At 45.0% G+C, this 19179-nt stretch overlaps 2 protein-coding genes across 8 annotated transcripts in view; both read left to right on the top strand.

Moving 5' to 3' along the window:
- NCKAP5 (NCK associated protein 5) overlaps positions 1–13486 on the top strand; it is a 1099478-nt gene extending 1085992 nt beyond the window's left edge. For 5 of the 6 annotated variants that reach the window (XM_065931416.1, XM_065931421.1, XM_065931418.1 and 2 more), the window contains one exon: positions 12028–13486. In XM_065931416.1, coding sequence (XP_065787488.1) covers positions 12028–12309 — 282 coding nt within the window. In that variant the 3' untranslated portion in view covers positions 12310–13486. The remainder of the gene's footprint in view (positions 1–12027) is intronic. The other variant, XM_065931420.1, reaches the window with a different exon arrangement.
- A 1498-nt stretch (positions 13487–14984) lies between these two features.
- LYPD1 (LY6/PLAUR domain containing 1) overlaps positions 14985–19179 on the top strand; it is a 55199-nt gene continuing 51004 nt past the window's right edge. Inside the window, exons 1-3 of one of the 2 annotated variants that reach the window (XM_065931414.1) lie at positions 14985–15175; positions 15303–15332; positions 16592–16729. In XM_065931414.1, coding sequence (XP_065787486.1) covers positions 15106–15175; positions 15303–15332; positions 16592–16729 — 238 coding nt within the window. In that variant the 5' untranslated portion in view covers positions 14985–15105. Of the gene's footprint in view, positions 15333–16591; positions 16730–19179 lie in introns of both variants that reach the window. The other variant, XM_065931413.1, reaches the window with a different exon arrangement.

Below are 19179 nucleotides of genomic sequence, written 5' to 3'. Positions count from 1 at the left end.
ATCTGGAAGTTCATGGTTCACGTATTGCTGAAGCCTGGTTTGGGGAACTTGGAGCATTATCTTACTAGCGTGTGAGATGAGTGCAACTGTGCAGTAGTTTGAGCATTCTTTGGGATTGCCTTTTTTGGGGATTGGAATGAAAACTGACCTTTTCTAGTCCTGTGGCCACGGCTGAGTTTTCCAAATTTGCTGGCATATTGAGTGCAGCACTTTCACAGCATCATCTTTCAGGATTTGAAATAGCTCAACTGGAATTCCATCACCTGCTCTTGCTTTGTTCATAGTGATGCTTCCTAAGGCCCACTTGACTTCACATTCCAGGGTGTACGGCTCTAGGTGAGTGATCACACCATTGTGATTATTTGGGTCGTGGAGATCTTTTTTGTACACTTCTTTTGTGTATTCTTGCCACCGCTTCTTAATATCTTCTACTTCTCTTAGGCCCATACCATAGTATTAAAAATGATATGGAATTAGAGAAAAAGAGAAAAAAATCCAACTTAAGCTTGTTAATCTAGAGGATAACTAGACCCAGAAAGATTAAGAAAGGTGAATGTAAATAGTTATTAATAAACCTCTGGAAAACATTGGCTTGAATGATCTTAAAGACTAAAAATGGAAAAAGATCAAAAGAAGATAAGCAAGTTAAGGAATTATTTAAAAATTAGGATTAGGGTAAAGGGATACAGTCAGAACTTTGAGTTTGTCAGGATATTTGTGTTCTAAATGCCATTATCAGACAAAATCAGTGTTAGTCACTCAGTTATGTCCAACTCTTTGCAACCCCATGGACTGTAGCCTTCCAGGCTCCTCTGTCCATGGAATTATCTAGGCAGGAATACTGGAATAGGTTGCCATTTCCTTCTCCAGGGGATCTTCCTGACCCAGGGATCGAACCTGGGTCTCCCACATTGCAGGCAGATTCTTTACTGTCTGAGCCAGGGAAGCCCATAAGACCAAATATTAGGCTGGTTAGCCTAGTCACACAGTTCTCAGGGATTCAGCTCCTAATATGTCTGAAGTTTTGTTCTCTGTTGACATCATATTAAAAGATCTTTAGCATTCTCCTTCCATGTGAACGGTAACTTTGCCTCATGCACCTCTGACATCTCCAGTATTTAGAGTACTACCCAGTACATGAAAGTTGCTCAACAAATGTCTCTTGAATGAATAAATGATGTTGCAGGAGCAGCATAATCCCTACTTAAATATTTAGTAAATCCAGGTCCAGAGTTGACACAGGGATTATCACTACCATGCTGTGGCAGAGCAAAGGATGGAACCTGGATCAAATGTGGATTCCCGTTGGCATTCTCCCACCTAACACATCCTTCCATTTTAGAACCCCTGGTGCTTCCTGGGTAATGAGGAATAAGAACATCTTACAATGGTGTGCAACACAATGTACAGCTTAATGTTTCTAAGTCTTTAGAACAACTCCAAGAAATCTTCTCTTGAGAAGAAGGATCAGTAAACTGCTACTGATTCTGAGTTGCTCTGACACTCAGGATTCGCTATGTCAAACATCCTTGGGAAATAGCTTTATCTAAAGCAAAGGCTGACGGGCCCTAGAACTGAAATAGAAATTGCACTGGGAGATGAATAGCTTAAACCTGAGTGAAGGTAACACTCCTCCATCCACAAGTATCAGTCTGTCTCCGGGTGACCCTTAGTGCTCAGGATTCCATGGCTATTGCAAACCACCTAGATAGATTGTGTGCCACAGTGCACTGTGACTCCCAGATGCTCTACCAACTTGTGTTAGAAATACTTCCAGGTTGCCTAGTTATTTGTAGGCTAATGAGTAATGCAAAATGCAGAATGTTTTCCCCTGGTTTTAACCCTCATAGCATTTTGGTTGTTGTTCAGTCGCCAAGTTGTCTCCGACTCTTTGCGACCCCACAGACTGCAGCACGACTGACTCCCCTGTCCCTCACTCTCTCCCGGAGTTTGCCCAAGTTCATGTCCATTGAGTCGGTGATGCCATCCAACCATCTCATCCTCTGTTGCCCCCTTCTCCTCCTGCCCTCAGTCTTTCCCAGCGTCAGGGTCTCTTCCAATGAGCCTGCTCTTTGCATCAGGTGACTGGAGTATTGGAGCTTGAGCGTCAGCATCAGTCCTTCTAATACTTCATAATAAAAACTCAGCACTTTCAGGTACATTTTTATGATGTCTGTGATGATGGTGGTTTTGGAGATGTTTCTTTGGAAGGAGAACATCCATGAAGAAAAAAATAGTATAACCTTTTTTTAATGTTCATCTGATTCCCACCCCCCGAAAAAAGTGGGTTTTTGTGTTTTTTTTCTTGAAAGAGTATCTCAAAGTCTGTTACTCCAAGGTAAAAACATAGCATCATTCTTCTGGAATACACAACTGGTGCCTTCATGCTGTGTTTCCTCTGACAAAGTTCATGGGCTCTTTACAAATACACTGACATCTAAGCCAGTCATGGCCCAGCTCACTGGACAAATAGGTATACTGTTTAAGACCTAAAATGATGGAAAGGTTAGTCAGAGAAAAAAGTCTAATCAAAAAAGTCTAAGGCAAGTGAGTAGCATATAAATTTATTTTTATCCATAATGGTGCCTATAAATGAAAGGCCAGAGGTTTGATGCCCTCTCTCTCATCGGCTGGAATCATTAACCTGACACTAAGTTAAACAGATTCAGAAGTTCCAACCCAGAACCTGCTCAATTCTCATTCCTAAATAAACATTTTAGTTAATAGTATTGTCCTGGAAGAAGAAAAATAAATTTAACAACATGGCTAAGAATGTTCTGTTTAGTTAAGTACACAAACTGCTATCAATGAGCTGGCTTATTTCCCAACTCTCAAGAAGTCACTATGAAACAGGGCAAATTTCACTTTTTGAGAAACTGACCAATAGTGATCAAATCTGATATATTAATTCAGGTGATTAACCTGTATTTTAAATTAAATTTGTGGATCCACCCACCTCCTAGAAAACAAAATTCAAAAACTTCAAGGTTTCAAATGGGCATTTCAAGTCAGGGCACTAATGTTAGAGAAATCACAAATGTGTCCTTTGCATGTTGATATAATCATTTTGCCCAAACTTGTGATTATATGCCTTTCCTTTTCCCAGATGCCTTTCTCTGCCATAGACAAAGTTTGTGATTTTCTCTATATTCCTTTTTTTCTCTTCGTACTGAGGGACCTGATCCCACATCTTCCCCATTTTCCATGTGTGGGAACATTTCCCGTCTCTTTGATGAAATAACTTCACTTTCTTTCCATCCTTTTGATCTGGTCTCTAAAAGGCCTTGGCAGCCACTGTTTATCTCCAAGCTGAGTTCTTTTCTTTTCCACAAGATATATTCTTTTCTAACAACGCTAACTAAGCTTCCTATTGCACGTCTCTCTGCTTGCTTCCCCCCCCCCCCAAAAAAAAAGTAAGCTCATTTTTCCTCTCTGAGTTCAGGGGTTCTAACAGAGGTCGCTGGAAGTCATTGATCATGATAAAGAACAGTGATACAGTTAATACTATACTCACAAAAGCACATCTCAGCCGAAAATTACTCTTTCACCTAATAAAACCAGTTTGCCCTGGAGATACTGAAGACTCTTCAGGACCCCAGTAAGGAAAGAGTGCCCCCAAGTGCTGAATCATATCTCCTGGTGTGTGGGTGGGTGGAGAGAGAGAATGGTTCTCTAATACTGATCCGGCACATTAACTTTTCAGAAGGGCAAGCAAAGAGTAATGTGTCCGGTTGAGGTAATAGAGGGAACTGAACACCGAGAGAAAGTAATTATCCCAAGTTGGAGTTTGACCAGGTTAACCGGGTCACCACCACAACTCTCAAGAAGAGTCTGGAGGGTCCTCCATGTTCACCAGGTCACTGTCTATTTTTACCTCTCATTCAGAAAGCAGCTCTACCAGGAATACAGAAAGAGGTGGTATTAAAGAAGAGATTAACTGTGCCTCTGAGAAAAATGACTTCAGCTGCAAGGTTTCCCTTGAGGCTGGCCTGCCCCCAGCAAACATCACTTAACAGAGACTTTGAATATGCACAAATCTTCAACTAAGAGACCCAGTATTAAAGTACCTCCTCCCCATTCCTACAGGGATGTAACACATAATCATCTTCCTAGGGCCCAAGATTTGCTCATCAGGAAAGGGATAGGGGAAATCACACCTTCCACTTCAACTCGAAGCTCAGGATTAGCCAGCTGTCTTCTCTGTTTGATCCATCACCTGTTTATCACATCTGCTAAATCTCCTCCCTCCTACTGCTTCACTCATGAAAAATGCTCTCTGCCCAAACCAACTCTCTGCAGTCTCCAAATTTTTCATCTTCTTGGCCCCAGCGCACATATGATTCTTTAGTTAAAATCTGCATCATCACACATAATGAGAAATGTGGGGTGATGGTGGGACCATGGCGGTGACACTTCTTCCCCATTTTGGGAAGGTGTTTCTTTCCATGTGGCAGGAGTTCTCCAGGATAACATTTCTAATGTCTCTAACCTCCTCCATTCAGTCCATTCTCCTCAGGAGAAGGAGGAATAGCTTGTTTAAATAACAAATTAACAGATGCACACTTGTATATATAAAATAAACTTTTTTGCTTTTTTTTGCTAAGTTGCTTCAGTTGTGTCTGACTCTTTGCAACCCTATGAACTGTAGCCTGCCAGGCTCCTCTGTCCATAGAGTTCTTCAGGCAAGAATACTGAAGTGAGTTGCCATGCCCTCCTCATAAAATAGATTAACAACCAGGATAGATAGCCTGGGGAACTCTACTCAATAGTCTGTAATAACCTATATGAGAAAAGAATCTGAAAAAGAATAGATATATAAAATGTATATATATATATATATATAAAAGTCACTTGGCCATACACTTGAAACTAATCCCACACTGTAAATTAACTATATTTCAATTAAAAAAAAAATAGCAAGTTTAGGAAGGGAATGGGAAAGCTTAAGTCCACCTCCTGCTGTCTGCATCCTCCCTCTCAAGCCATGCTGGCTGTTAGAAGCACACGTAATAATTTGTTCCCTTCATGCTGTAGGTTTTAGAAGAAGTCACTTGCCCCCAGCCCAGGACTACCAGTTACTAAGTTCGTCTACTGCTAGGACCACTGCTAAGAAACTCACTTCTCTAAAGATAAAACCTCTTTCTCCTTAGAGGCTTTCTCAATAATAAAGCTAATGTTTTCACCTTCCATCAGCTTTTTTTTTTTTTTTTTTTTTTTTGGTCTCTTTCTTCAGTTCATTCAGAACTAAAGGTGGGGAAGAGAATTATTTATTTTATTACCTGAAATTCCAATAATGGATGCATAGAAGATGCACAATTAAGAATACTTCAGAGTCTTGGAGTTTTATAGACTGGGAAGATCCTTTATAAATTTTTTAAAGAAACTAAGGTTCAACGGGGCCACACAGCTATTTAATACAATGCCGGGATATGAACACTGGTTTCCAAATACCCAGCCTTGTGGTGGTAACCCAAGTTCCACACAGAGCCCCCCCCAAGTTCTGTGGTCAGGCCTTTGCTGCTTGAGTCCTGACTCCCTTTTATTAGCCATGTGTATGTGGCTAAATATTTCAACCTCTCTACTCTCTGTTTCCCCAGGTGTTTAAAGCAGATGAAAATAGTACTGTCTCATAGGGTCGGTGTAAGAATTAAATGAGATAATTCATGCACTGCAGTAAACCCACTACCTGGCACATAGTAAAACATATTGTAAAAATACTTTCTATATGTAGCTATTATTTTCTTACCCTATGTCTTGTTGAACTGATTGTCAGTGAATCATTATGGCAATAGAGAAATAAGAAATCTGTTGAGAAAGGTACTGTTTAATTTGTGCAAAAAACTCTAGTTCTCTTGGCAAATATTAGTGCCCAACTGAGGAATGATGCTGTGTTTAAATTCCACAAATAGAGCTGAATTTCCTCTTGACACTTTATAGTAGACATACTAACCAATATTTTCAATATATAATCAACAGATGGAAACTTACTTGAAATAATAAAACAGTAGCCTTCATCATAGAACACTAATCCATTGTGCTATTTCACGAATTTGCTACTTATTTCTCCTTGGCTGTGGGCTGAGTTTCTGACTGTACACGGATAACATGTCTCTCTCTGAGGCTGATCTCATCATACATATATTTACTCCAGTTTTTCTGTATCACCTTATATATTCTCCCCTCTTTTCCTTATGAAAGGGGACATACCACTTTCTATTTTATTCTTCCTTATGTTCAGGTTGTTGGTTTTAGGCAGACTCTCTACTTCATGATTATTGTTGACTGTTGGGGCGGCAGGCGGGATGATATGTGTTTCCGTTTTGAAAATCAGGAAACCAAGTTTCCAGGTCTAATTTCACCTGTATTTGAATTTGTATGAACCACAGTTTCCGTAAATACTCCATGTAAAATACAGCTGACACCAGCCTCCCTCCCCTTCCAGGCTGATGTAAGAGCAAAGTGAGATCATAGATGGGAAAGCTCTTTAGAAATAAAAGCTACTCATTATTTATAGCCCACGGCAGTGCTCATCATTCAGTCATGTTCGACTTTTTGCGACCCCTCTGTCCATGGAATTCTTTGAACCCCTTGGGATAGGCATAGCTCTATGTTTCTGTGTTTTAAGTGATTCTGTCCATTACAGAATCTAAAAAGGCAAGAGACAGATTATCTGGGCAACTGCTAGACCCAAGAGAGACAATGGAATAGCTACAGATGTGGTGGGGGCACATGAAATGGAAACTTCTTGGAATGCCCTCCTTCTTACTTAGTATACTTCAAAAGCATTCCAAGAGCCCCCTCTTCTATGAAACTCTCTCTGAGAATCAGGACCACATGATTATTCACCTAATAATTGATTTGATTGATTATTTGACTAAAAGGAATCAAATTAGTTAAGGGATAATTACCAGGGGATTTCTGGAGAATATGACACTGTCTACTTTGTGCTTGAATGTTAATAATGTCGTTACACAAAAGATAGGAAAATATTTAGGAATAAGCAAAGCTATTTTAAACTTGAAAATATAGTCTCACCCTTTTTAGCCCAACTTTTTGTTCCCAAGTACAGTGAAAAGCCCCACCAAAAAGTGAACCGTACAGCTGTCGCCACCTATAGGTGGCAAGTGCAGTATATTAATTTTATCGTAATTTCTATGATGGACACTATACAAGGGAAATGACAGTGTTATGTGGAACCCATGCCGTCTTCATCAGGAATCTTTACTCGGTTTGTTATTAATATGATTCTTATTTCAGATGCTCCCTTTAAAGGTAATATGGGCTGATAGATGTGAAGTTCTTTTCCAGGATAGATGTTAAGAGATTGGACTCTGCAGGCAGACTGCCTGGGTCCAAATCCAGATCCCACCAGGTATTGCTCCATAACCTTAAACAAGTTACTTTCTCTAGCCTCGATTGCTTGTAAACGGGGAGAACAATACCTTACGCCATAATACTGATGGGAGGATGAAAACAGATAACCCATGCAATGTGCTTAGCCAAGCGTCTGTGCAGAGCAGGCACTTAATTGTTGTTGCTGTTGTTGTTCAGTCACTCAGTTGTGCCCCACTCTTTGCGACCCCGTGGACTGCAGCATGCCAGACCCCCCTGTCCTTCATCTCCCGGAGCCTGCTCAAACTCAGGTCCATTGATTTGGTGAGATGATACCATCCAGCCATCTCACACTCTGTCATCCCCTTCTCCTCCTGCCTTCAATCTTTGCAGGATCAGGGACACTTAATTAAATACTGTTATTACCATGATTAGTTTTCAAAGCACCTTCACATGCATTTGTTACCAACGGATGTGCACTATTGTTACCAAAATGGAAGTCCAGCTGCCCACTGCTCTAAAGCCAATAAAGAGGCAAGGCTGGTGGAAAGGATAGCTTGCTTTATTTTGGAGACCAGCAGCCTACGGAGGATGAGGGGGGTGGCTGTGGCAGACTCCTGTCCATAGGCCAACTCCGTCCCACTCCCCCACCCCCCAGACCATCGGTGGGCTAGAGCATTTATAGGCAGAGGGAGGGGGCTACATGCAGAATCAACACAGGCAGCTCTGACAGGCATTTTGAAATTGGTCATGGGATGGTCTTATAAGCATCATCTTGGTTGTTTTATGTACAGTCAGTCTTCAGTTCCAGGGTCAGTTTGTTCCCATTTTTTGAAGCCAATTTATGTCCTGGCTAGAGTCTAGTCATCATGCAGTTAACTTCTTCCACCAAATAGCATTTTCAGTGTCTATAAGACAGTTCAGACATGGCGGTATCATATGGCTCAGAATATTATCTATAGCCCTTGAGAAAGAACTAAAGGGCTTTAACTTTGCTTACTGACTAAACTATTATGGTTTTGTTTGATTGTTTTCCTTTGTTTCTGTATTTTCTCACTTCTTTAATTAAACTTATCCTTTGGCTAAAATTTTTCTACAGACAAAAGACAGATGGAGGAGGGAGGGGAGTTTGGACCAAAGGGTCCTGTTCTGTTTCACTATTTTGTTACCATTCAACAGATCCATCCTAAGCACAGTCCTATTGGACCTCAATCCCTCCTTATGTTTTAAATTTAAATGTTTTGTGACTTCAAAATGAACATACCTGAGATCTGACAAGACAATGTTGAGGCTAGCTGGGTATACTTCTAATTCAAGGAAGGAAAGTAAGCTACTTCACTGTTTTTATTCTTAGCTGGCAGGACCACTGGAGAAACCAAAGCCAACAGCTGAAACTCTGCTGATGCTAGAGAGAGCTGAATCCATCTTCCGTTCTCCATCGAGAATCTGCTGATGATTAGCATCGGGCTAGACTTTTAGGTTGTGAGAGAAGGAGTGTGAGGGGGTCAGCTATTACCTATAAAACAAAGTCACTAGCTCGGGAGTTCAAACACTGCAAAGATTACTACTTGACATATGCAGTGGGGGGTTTGTTGTTTTGTTTTTTTCTTAATCTAAGCAGATAATTAAAATTTGAGAACTTTAAATACAAGCAAATATTGTGCCCTTAACTTTAAAATCAAAGATCTGGACCCAACCTGGACTCATGTTTCTGCACAGCACCAATGAGCTAGATCTGAGCAGCTGCTCCCGCCTTTAGCTGAGGCACTACTCTTGAGCTGACCACAGTCCTCACCAGCCCCTGCAGCCCCCCAGCACCAAGGTCGAATGTCAGTGTCCCTCTGTCACTCTTGCACTGATGATGTTCTTACAGTCCAGAATATTGGGTACCCACCCCTCATCAAAAGTGTGAAAACAAATGGAAGGCCGAGAAGGCATGTGATTTTATAGTGGGCCATTCCTTTATTTCCATTGCCTCCTTGGCCAGCGTAGGCTTTTGTCATAATTAATTGAAAGACCCAAACCTACAAGTGGGAAACGTTTAGAAAACAAGATGCACCGTTTTTGTCCCATTAACAGTGGGTGTTTTCATGTAAATAATCCTTTCCTTCTTGTTTAGTCAGTAAGCTGTGTCTGACTCTTTTGTGATCTCATGGTCTGTACAGGCTCCTCTGTCCATGGGATTTTCAGGCAAGAATACTGGAGTGGGTTTCTGTGTCCTTCTCCAGGGGATCTTCTCAACCCAGGGCTCAAACCTGGGTCTCCTGCATTGCAGGTAGATTCTTTACTGTCTGAGCCACCATGGAAGCCTGCAATTTTATTCATCTACGTATCCTCAGCACCAAAAGCTTCCACCTGCCTCATGATAGCTTCTGTAGTGTTTATTGAATGAATTTGAGATCCACAATGACCAGAAATAGGCAAGAAAAAGAACTGTGGTTCTTGAATAAAGAAAAAAGGGAGAAGATATTCAGGTGAGGAGGAAATTACATTGACTGCCCTCTATTTACCTATATTGAGTATAAGCAAAGTTTTTCTACCCCCTCCATGTATTTTTCACATTGTACTTTATAATTGCTTTTAAAAGAATGCTTAAAATTGGCACAGCATGAAAACAGGCTGCTGCATGAAAGTTGTTCCTAATTATGGGGCCACTTTTCTGTAATCACCTAGGAATCTCTTCGTCAGCCCATCTCTGGTCTCAAGGTAGCCATTTCATTGAAAATTAACTCTGTGAACAGTGCTCCTATGTTAATAGTATAATGAAATAAACACCACTTCAAGGATGATTTTCAAATATTCCCACTGAATTACACCATTTCCCACAGCGGAGAGACAGATGCTGTCTGAGCCTGGTCTAGGGACACCAGAGTCATCCACTCCTGTGTCCTTTTCTTTTCTCTTTCTATTAAATCTTAACGGACTTCCCAGGAGGCTCAGTGGTAAAGAATTGCCTGCCAATGCTAAGTGACACAGGTTTGATCCCTGGGTCAGGAAGAGCCCCTGGAGAAAGAAATAGCAGCCCACTCCAGTGTTCTTACCTGGAGAAGTCCATGGACGAGGAGCTGGTGGGCTACAGTCCGTGGGGTGCAGAAGAGTCAGACACAACTGATCAACTGTGCAACAACAACAACAAATTAAATATTTAGCACGTGAGAATTCACAGGCTTTGACTGTGTCCGCTTTTCCCCAGATCCAAATACAGTTTCCTCGTTGTACCTTTGACATCCATCATAGGTAGGGGTGGGGGAGGGGTGGGGAGTAGAACTGCCTTGTTAGGGTCTCTGACAGGAGCAATTGAGATGGTCTGGCGTATTTGGGTGGCAAAATGACAACAACAACAAAAAACCCATACCGGACACCTTGTCCTTTATTACAAGAGCATGGGAGGCTGCCAGACAGGAATTCAAATCTTTTTTTCCATCACTTGCTGAGCCACCTTGGGCAGGTAACCCTGCCAATCCGAGCCTTGTTTTCCTCCTCAGTAAAGTGGAGATGTGTATCTTGCCGGCTTCCCTGGGGGCTCAGACAGTAAAGGACCTGTAGGCAATGCAGGAGATGCAGGTTTGGTCCCTGGGTCCGGGAAGGCCTCCTGGAGAGGGAATGGCTACCCACTCCAGGATTCTTGCCTGGAGAATTCCATGGATGAGGAGCCTGGTGGGCTACAGTCTGTGGAGTCGCAAAGAGTTGTAACTTACAGGTTTGTTGGGGGGCGGAGGGAAAGGCTTAACAGATAAAGTACTGTCAGTGTCTCTTACATGGTGGATGCTTAATAAATGGTAGCTACTGTTATTATCTCTAAGGCCTGTTCCTGTGTCCTCCTTGCGTTTCGATGGAATTTTTGCCTGAAAGAGGAAAAGGAGACGAGAGATGTGGTCATGGCTTTAACACTTCCACATTTGTCAGTTTTCGTATCTATGCCTCTGGTCACCTTGGACCTCAGGAACTACTTAAGCAACTGAATATGTTCACGTTTACAGAGTTCACCTACAATAATTATCAAATATGACTGCACTGTTTTATGAAGTCCCAGAGACTACCAGCCTATAAGTACCCCTGTTTAAATCGGTTTTACTAGAACCTCCTGGAGGAGAGGTTACTGGGGTGCAGAACTGTTAGTATGATTTTTAAGCCCTTGGGCCTTGAAGAATCTATCCCCTCAGACCCAAGATCTCTTTCCAATAGCATAAGACTTGTGAGCAGACAAAATACACACGTGACAATGCTTCTGACAAATTTAACGTGTACTTAAATTGTGTGGCAATTTAAAGGATTGTATGCCCTTTTTTTTTTAAACATAGAACTGTCATTTCTGGTTGCAACTCAATCCCTATCCATATTTAGACATAGGACAACTAAATATTTAGGAAAAGAAAGGCGTTTGAAACTTTAAGAAAAAGAAGACACTTTACCTGAACAAATTTCAGATGGATCCATTTAAAATGAAATTAAGTGGCACTTAAATGATTTGCAAATTGGGACCTATTTATCTCAGTAAAATGATTAAAGTCTTGATTTATCCGTAAAATTGGTTTTATTATTACATTAAATTATACTAGAAGATTTGTTAAAAGACTTGTAGGTTCCTTCTATCCTTTTAAATTGTGCTTTATACCGCCAATAATTGAATATTGGCTAGAATAACTTGATTTTGCAAAGAAATATGTTTCTAATATTTTCCTCTTTTTATTGCAGAAATTGAAACAAGTTGAAGAAACAAGAGAAGATCCTGAGAACAGATTATGCAAAATTTCCCTGGAGTCATTCAATAAATATAACGGCAATACTGTGATCTTATTAGGAAAGGAGAAGAACTCTCTGAACAAGGTTGAAGGACAAAAGGAAGAAAAAGAGAAAACTGAAGAGGCCTCTTTGAGTAGCTCCGATAGGCCTGGGGTGGACCACCTGGAATCTTTGAGTGATTCTTTATATGATAGCTTCTCTTCTTGTGCAAGTCAGGGTTCAAACGATGTATAAAGTGAGCTGGAAATGGAGCACTTAAGGAACAGGGGTGGGAGGAGCCGGGCAGGTAGAGATGACAACACATGAACGATCGCAGTACCAGAGCCTACGCCGTCAGACTCGGAGCCAGCAGCCCACTGAGCTTACTTCCCTGACAGGGCAATAGAGATCGATTCTATTTGTTGTGTTCCACAAGGATTAAAAGTAAACACACCCAGGATTCAGAAGTCTTAATTTTGCACTTTTTTTTGAATACTTGTACAGAAGTTGTAAATTTTCTTGAAAAAGAAATTATATTTGTAGTAAAAAAAAAAAAAAAAAAGCCAGCAATAAATTGAATCAGCGCCATGCTCTTGAAATGATGTCCTAAGTCTTAGAAGTTGATAATATATTTTTTAAAAATTCCAAATCAAGTTTTTGTTTAGGTCACTGTCTTAGTCCTCAGATTGTGGGTACACTCTGTAAAACAAAAACAGGGCCTGCCAGAAAAACAGAGGGCTCTTGTCATCTCCCTCTCATAATCTCAGTTTGATAGAAACTTTAATTCTAGTGCAAATTCCAAGTTGTTGACAGAAAGATTGAGGTTCTAGCAAGAAGTGTTATCCAGCTTCTATTGAAAACTGTAAAGGAACTCAAGTGCGACACCGATCAGAAGTGATATGTATCAGAAATGATGTAGTTCTATTTTCCCTCTAATCATTTCCTTACACCCGCTTCTACTTAGTGGTTCTCTGTGATTCTCAACATTATTTGTTGATTTTTATCTTCCTGCTCTTTTGATTAAAATCTGATCAATCTATAAATAAAAGCAGATTCCTATTTGCAATGTTCACTTTGTAAAAAATAAGATGATTGGTGCTATGAAAAATGCTTACTTTTAATATCCTTTTTTTCTACAAAGGCTGTTTATATATAAGGATAAATTCTATTTTAAAGGTTACTGTGTATTTTTTCTAGATGTGAACTATTTATAATTGCTTTTGTACAGGAGCTTGTAAACTAGGCATAACAAATATTTTTAGGATCTATGGATACTTTAGTACACACTTGTTTCTTTAAAGAGTATTGTATGATCAGTGTTATTCGGTTAATTTGTGCAATTTGTTACATTTGAATTTTGTTGTCTTAAAATTGTGTCTTTCAAACTTTTTAAGATTCTTTTTGTTTCATTGCTAAATAAACGTCATATCACAATGGCACGCACTGAAAGCTTAAAAAACCTTATTCAAGGACCCTTTGAGCCAATTAGTTGTTTAAATCTCACACACGCTCTAGCTACGAGTTCCCAGAAGAAACAGACTAATAAGCAAATGCCTTATAGTTCCAGAAAGAGTAATTCAGCCAGTAGTAAGATTGGAGTCTGCAAGCTAGCCAGTAATGGTCAAAGCAGTTTTATCTGCCTGAGGTGTTAACCAACTAGAAATGAGAGGAAGAGGTGAGCAAAGGGAGAGAGGGGGCCGAGGCAGATAGGGAACGATCTCTGCAGAGGAATTACAAGAAAGTCGTTTAAGCGCATTTCCAGACCCGCTCTGCTGGCAGGACAGGCAAATAAATGGTCAGCATCTCGGCCTGAGAGAGCTTCCTCCTCGAGGAGGCCCGAGGGTTAGAGGGACAGAGCTTATGAAGCCCTTTTCACAGAAGTGGATGCTCCCTAGGGACTCGGAGGAGCCAGCGATCGGGATTGGGGGCGGGGGCTCCGAGGCGCTCCCGGCGGGCCGGCGGGCTCCCGTGCCACCTGCTGCAGGGCTCGGCGGGCAGGACGGCAAATGAAGTCCCGCGGGCACTGCAGGTGGGTCGCTCGGTCGAGAAAGGAGGAATCGACGTGCGGGATTCAGCCAGCAACCGGGTCCTGGGCTGGGGAGGCAAGGTACACGCGAGGACGCGGGTGTATATGCTAATTACCCGTGGCTAGGAGCGAAGTCAGAGGCAGCTGCCCGGTCTTTTCGAGAAACGGGATGGAGTAGAGCAAGTCCCGTCTTCACCCCGCTTTGCTTTCTAGTGGGAGCTCATCTAGGTTTCCCCGGGGTGGCCCTCTCCTGGGCTAGGCTACGAGGGCGGTGTCACCGCACCCTTCAGCGGTGTGCGCGGCAGATAAACCCAGTGCAGAGCGCGCGGAGCTGGTCACGGACCCCACCACACCCAGCCCACCCCGCCGCAGTTGAATCCAATCCCGGTAACGACCGAGGGGCTTCTAGAAGGAAGAGAAGGCGCGGCAGCATGGGACACTGTAAAGGGCCTACAGGTGTGCAACTTTGCCAGACGCACTGGAGCGCGCCCCGCCCCTCGGGCCCCGCAGCCCCAGTCCCGCAGGCCGGAGAGACCCTGCGGCGGCGGAGCCTGCCAGCCCCGGGGGCCCCGCGCAAGCAGAGGGCCACGGGCACGCAGTCTTGCGACCTCACCTCCCAGGTCCTGCAGCCTGCGCCCGGCGGATCCCCGCGGCACCTGCTGCGCCCTCCTCCCGCTGTTCCCTGATCTCCAGCCTCCGGGCCTCGGAAAACTACGCGCTCTCTCTACCCCTCTAGGCGTCCCAGGCCCGGGGACGCGCGGAGGCGGGAGCAGAGGGCGAGCGGAAGGGGGTGGGACGTGAAAAGACTGTCCCAGCCTTCCCCGCTCACCACCCCCACCCCAACTCGGCAGCCGTCACGTGGTGCCCGGAGTGGGAGGTGGGGAGAAGACAGGAGACTTTTTTGGGTGCTCGGGATCGCCCGTAGTTCCTTCATTCTCCGTGGCCAACTCCGGAGACGCCGCGCTCCGCCAGGGAGCTCGAGTCAGAGCAGCGGCGACCCTCAGCCCGGAGCCCCGGCTCGGGCGATGCGGGCGCCGCCGGCGGCACCTGCGGCTCCTCTCGGCGGCGGCGGTCGCCTCGGCGGCAGCAGAGCGGGCCCCAGCAGCCTCGGCAGCCACCGCCGCTGCGGCCCGGACAGCCTCCGCCGCGGTCGCAGCTTCTGATGCGCTTGCTCGCTCCCGGCCCCGCGGCTCCGGGAGGATGTGGGTCCTCGGCGTCGCAGCAACTTTTTGCGGATTGTTCTTGCTTCAAGGTAAGAAGACGAAGCGGCCAGCTGTGCGGCCAGGCGCGCACACCCCATCCACCCGCCGGCCCCTTTGCCTCTCTGGGCGCCCACCTCCGGTCCTGTGCTGCTCCGGGTTTGCCCAGCGGGAGTTTGGCTGCAGCGAGGGGTGCTCAGAGGCGCTAGATGGGAAGGTCTCCAAATCCCGCGCTGCAGGAGAGGCGGGAGCGGCGGATTGGTGGGACTCTGGCTGCAGATGGTTGGACTGCGCGGTAGAAAGAAGCTAGGAAGGAGGGATGGTCCGAGCAGCGTGGGGTCTCGGTTAGGGAACTGGGGCGACAGACCGCGAACCCGCCAAGTAGTCGGGCGTCTCTAGCAACCCGTGGGAGTGGCGCCGCCGACAGGTGAGCCGCACGCGGGGCAGCCGGTGACCGGGGCGCGCCCGGGTTGGGTTGCTGCGCTCGGAGCGCGACCGCTGGGGGGCTGGGAGGGGTTGCGCCGGGTCCGCGGTTCGTCTGCCTGGGAGCCGGGGGAATTGGGTCTGGAAGACAGCTCGTAGATGCAAGCGGAGCAGTCAGGCTGGAGCGGAGAGAGGAGCGAAACGTCTGACTCCTTCCCTCCAGAGACCGACTTCCAACCCTGCTCTGCAGAGCTGGGACCCCGAGCCGGAGCCCTAGCTAAACGGAGCCGCGAAAGTGGGGCAGAAAGCGGCCGGGGTTACACGTTCCCACGCCGCGTCCACCCCTGCTACTTCGGGGGAACAGTCCCGAAGAAAGATGGGGGACTCGGGGCGCAGCGGCACTTCCTCCAGAGCTTCAGCGTAGGGAGCCTGCGAATCACAGCGCTGGAATGCAGACGCCAAAAATCAAAGAAAACCGAAAAGGCGTCTGCAAAGGCAATCGCGACTGGTGCCAAAATAGCAATTAACTCATTTGTAACCGATTAACAATTAGGCAAATCTTCGGCGTAGACTGGAGCTGACGCAAGTCTCTGGAGCTACTCCGCTCCATGTTCCTCCTTCCAGCTTCCGTGCGGAATGGCCAGGTGTGGTGTCGGATAGGCTCTTTGTTTCTGGAGCGAGGGTCTAAGGGTCGCGAGCAAAATTGCACTTTATCCCGCAGGACCTTCGGCAGCCACGCCGCCCTCTACTGGCTTCAGCCGCAGCCGCCTTTCTGGGAGCCCCAGGCGCGAGCGCGGCAGCGACGCTGGCTGGGGCCAGTGGGAGGACGGTGGGTTCCCGGGTGGTCTCTGTGAGGCTGGGTCTGAACCCGACTGTGTCTGTCCCACAGGCTTTGCCTTGCAAATTCAGTGTTACCAGTGTGAAGAATTCCAGCTGAATAACGACTGCTCGTCCCCCGAGTTCATCGTGAATTGCACGGTGAACGTTCAAGACATGTGTCAGAAAGAAGTGATGGAGCAAAGCGCAGGTAAGACGCTGGCAGCCCCCTCCTCCTCCCCTCTCCAGCCTGGGCCTCAGTGGAAGTCAGGGGCCATTGCATTACAGGAAAAGATTGACTTTGATATCATGCACACACTGGTTTGTCGCGGATTTACTTTTACAATGCTGGGAAGATGGAGAGTTCCAAGTTACTTTAATCTCATTAGAGTTAATTACCAGGGCTTCTCCCCAAGGAACTGGGAAGGGGCTGTGCATTTAAATGAATGGCTCTCCTCTTTTTATTTACTCCCCTCACCTTCCTCTGCTAAAAGCTGATCGGGAGACTGGAAAATATATGGATAATCAGCCCTTCTTGGGCAACTAGACAGTAGCCTGTGAGCAGTGTCAGCCTGAAATATGAAGCTAGTTGAAGTTCCCAGAGGTCAGCACTTGAAAAATGTGTTTTGTCAGAGAGCCACGCCATATTTCTTTGAAGAACACTACAGGATCTTTATTTAATTTTAGAACTAATGCATCAAATTCCAGGCACAAATGGCCAAGATCTTTCAAAGGAATGTAGTTTCCAGTCCCACAGGCTTAGCTGCTGGCAGGCTGACAGAGGGCCTGGGCATCGGCCAGGTGGAGAAGGAAGGGGAGGTGGGTCTTGCAGCCACAAACCTCCCTCGTTTCCTGCAGTTTTCTCACTGAGCAGGAGCTGCCGGCCCCTCCCAGGAGTTTTTTCAGAAGGCCAAATCTCCCCGTAAAGTACAACTGGAACTTTGGGGAAATTGGTGAACTAGGGTTTCATTTCCAAGGTCAAACTGACGAATATAGACTTTATCATTTTAAAGATGTTGAAATGATAGATGAATAATATTCAGTGAACCCAAGCCCAGCTTCTGTTTAGCTGACTGGACTGCACTACCCACAGAGCCTGATGAAGGGCCTGGAAGGGTTAAGTGAGTCCTTTAATCCGGTAGCAGATTAATGCAAAGGCTCAAGTTTTAAAGCCAGCATTTTGGGAAAAACAACTTGGTAAATGTGGTTTTCTTCTCAGGGAAGGGTCTGGCTGCACCTGTAGCTTGCCACTTAGTTACGTGGGAAGGCACTCGCTGGTCACTGTGCTGTGAGGTGGGGTGTGTGTGTGATTTTCAAGGCTGTTTGTTTAGATTATGATCAGTCTAGGTGTGGATTCTTTCCACCAGAATCATTCTTCTAGGAAATCAGAAACATAATTACTCTCAAAAATAACTTCTCAAAGAAAGCAACATGCATTGTTTGGTTACATGAGATGCAGGCTGTTAAAAAAGCCAAACAAAACTTAGTGATGGGCCTTTAGCTAAGATTGACATGGTGATTCTGGTGAGATGTTTCTTGTCTGCTTGTATTTCATCCTGAGAATTTAATCTGAGCAAAAACGGACTACCGTTCCACCAGAGGAACTGCTGCGATTTTCATCAGAATCACTCTGAACACTTTATTGCAACTCTCAAATATCTGTAGCTTTCTTCCAGGCAGTAGTTTAGAGGCAGACAGAAATGGGGATATGGAACTTCCTCTTCATCCTCCAGGTCACTGCTTTACCTGGGGATCATGTTTCATCACCTGGGACGTGATTGTCACGAGGAGAGGAAAAGCTATGAACCAAATTGCAGTCAGAAGAGGTGGCTTTCTGAGAGATAGTTCTTGCTTTTTGAAAGTGTACTTGAGATGCACTCTGAAAATGGAATTTTCAAGTGTTCAGGTTTTCATCTGGCTTCCCTCTCTCGTCCACCCCGCGTTGTGTTATGTTTTGCTTTGTTTTTGTTTTTTTAGAAAGGTATCCCTGGCATGATAAGGCCTAGCTTCTCCCCCATGCCTGACCTGAAGCTGCTATCAGCTCGATCAGAATGGGCGCTGGGTATCTTCAAACCGGGTTCCTCTGGCCACGTGTCACAGGCTGGAGAGTGACAGACACAAGAGATATAAGGCAGACTCAGCTGTGAGGTGTGAGACACAGACCTTGTTGGTGGGCTCAAAGGAACCGGTTTAGGAGAAGGATGCAAGCTCTGCTCACGGAGTATCCTGAATTCAATAGAAATCAGCCAGACACACATCACTGTGTTTGAAGTTGAAGGTGGGGTGGGTACCGGAGAGGGGGTGGACTGAAATGTCTAAGGCGTTTCCATTTTCATCATGTGGTATTAGAGACCATCTATTTCAGTGGTGATTAACTCGACCCTTGTCGGCAGGGCAAGAGAGCCAAGCTGAAAACTCTGATTGATAAGCGAACACAGCTTGGTGTCCTCATCAGTGTAGCAACAGCTGATTTCTGTTGTAGTCTGCATGCCCCAGGTTCTTTTTTTGTGCCTTATGTGGGGATATCACCTGACATCTGAGAGTCCTCTTAGTCTTCTGTTTCCCAGGCTGCTCCCCAGGGGCGTTTCATTCCACCGCAGGGTCAGCTTCTCCCCCGCTGTTCAATGGTGTTGAAGTCAAAATTGTTTCTGCTGAATCAGT

The sequence above is a fragment of the Muntiacus reevesi genome, chromosome 3 (assembly GCF_963930625.1).
Source record: "Muntiacus reevesi chromosome 3, mMunRee1.1, whole genome shotgun sequence".
NCBI lineage: Eukaryota > Metazoa > Chordata > Mammalia > Artiodactyla > Cervidae > Muntiacus > Muntiacus reevesi.
Note: the sequence above shows the minus strand (reverse complement) of the source record. Positions and strands in the feature narration are given on the sequence as shown.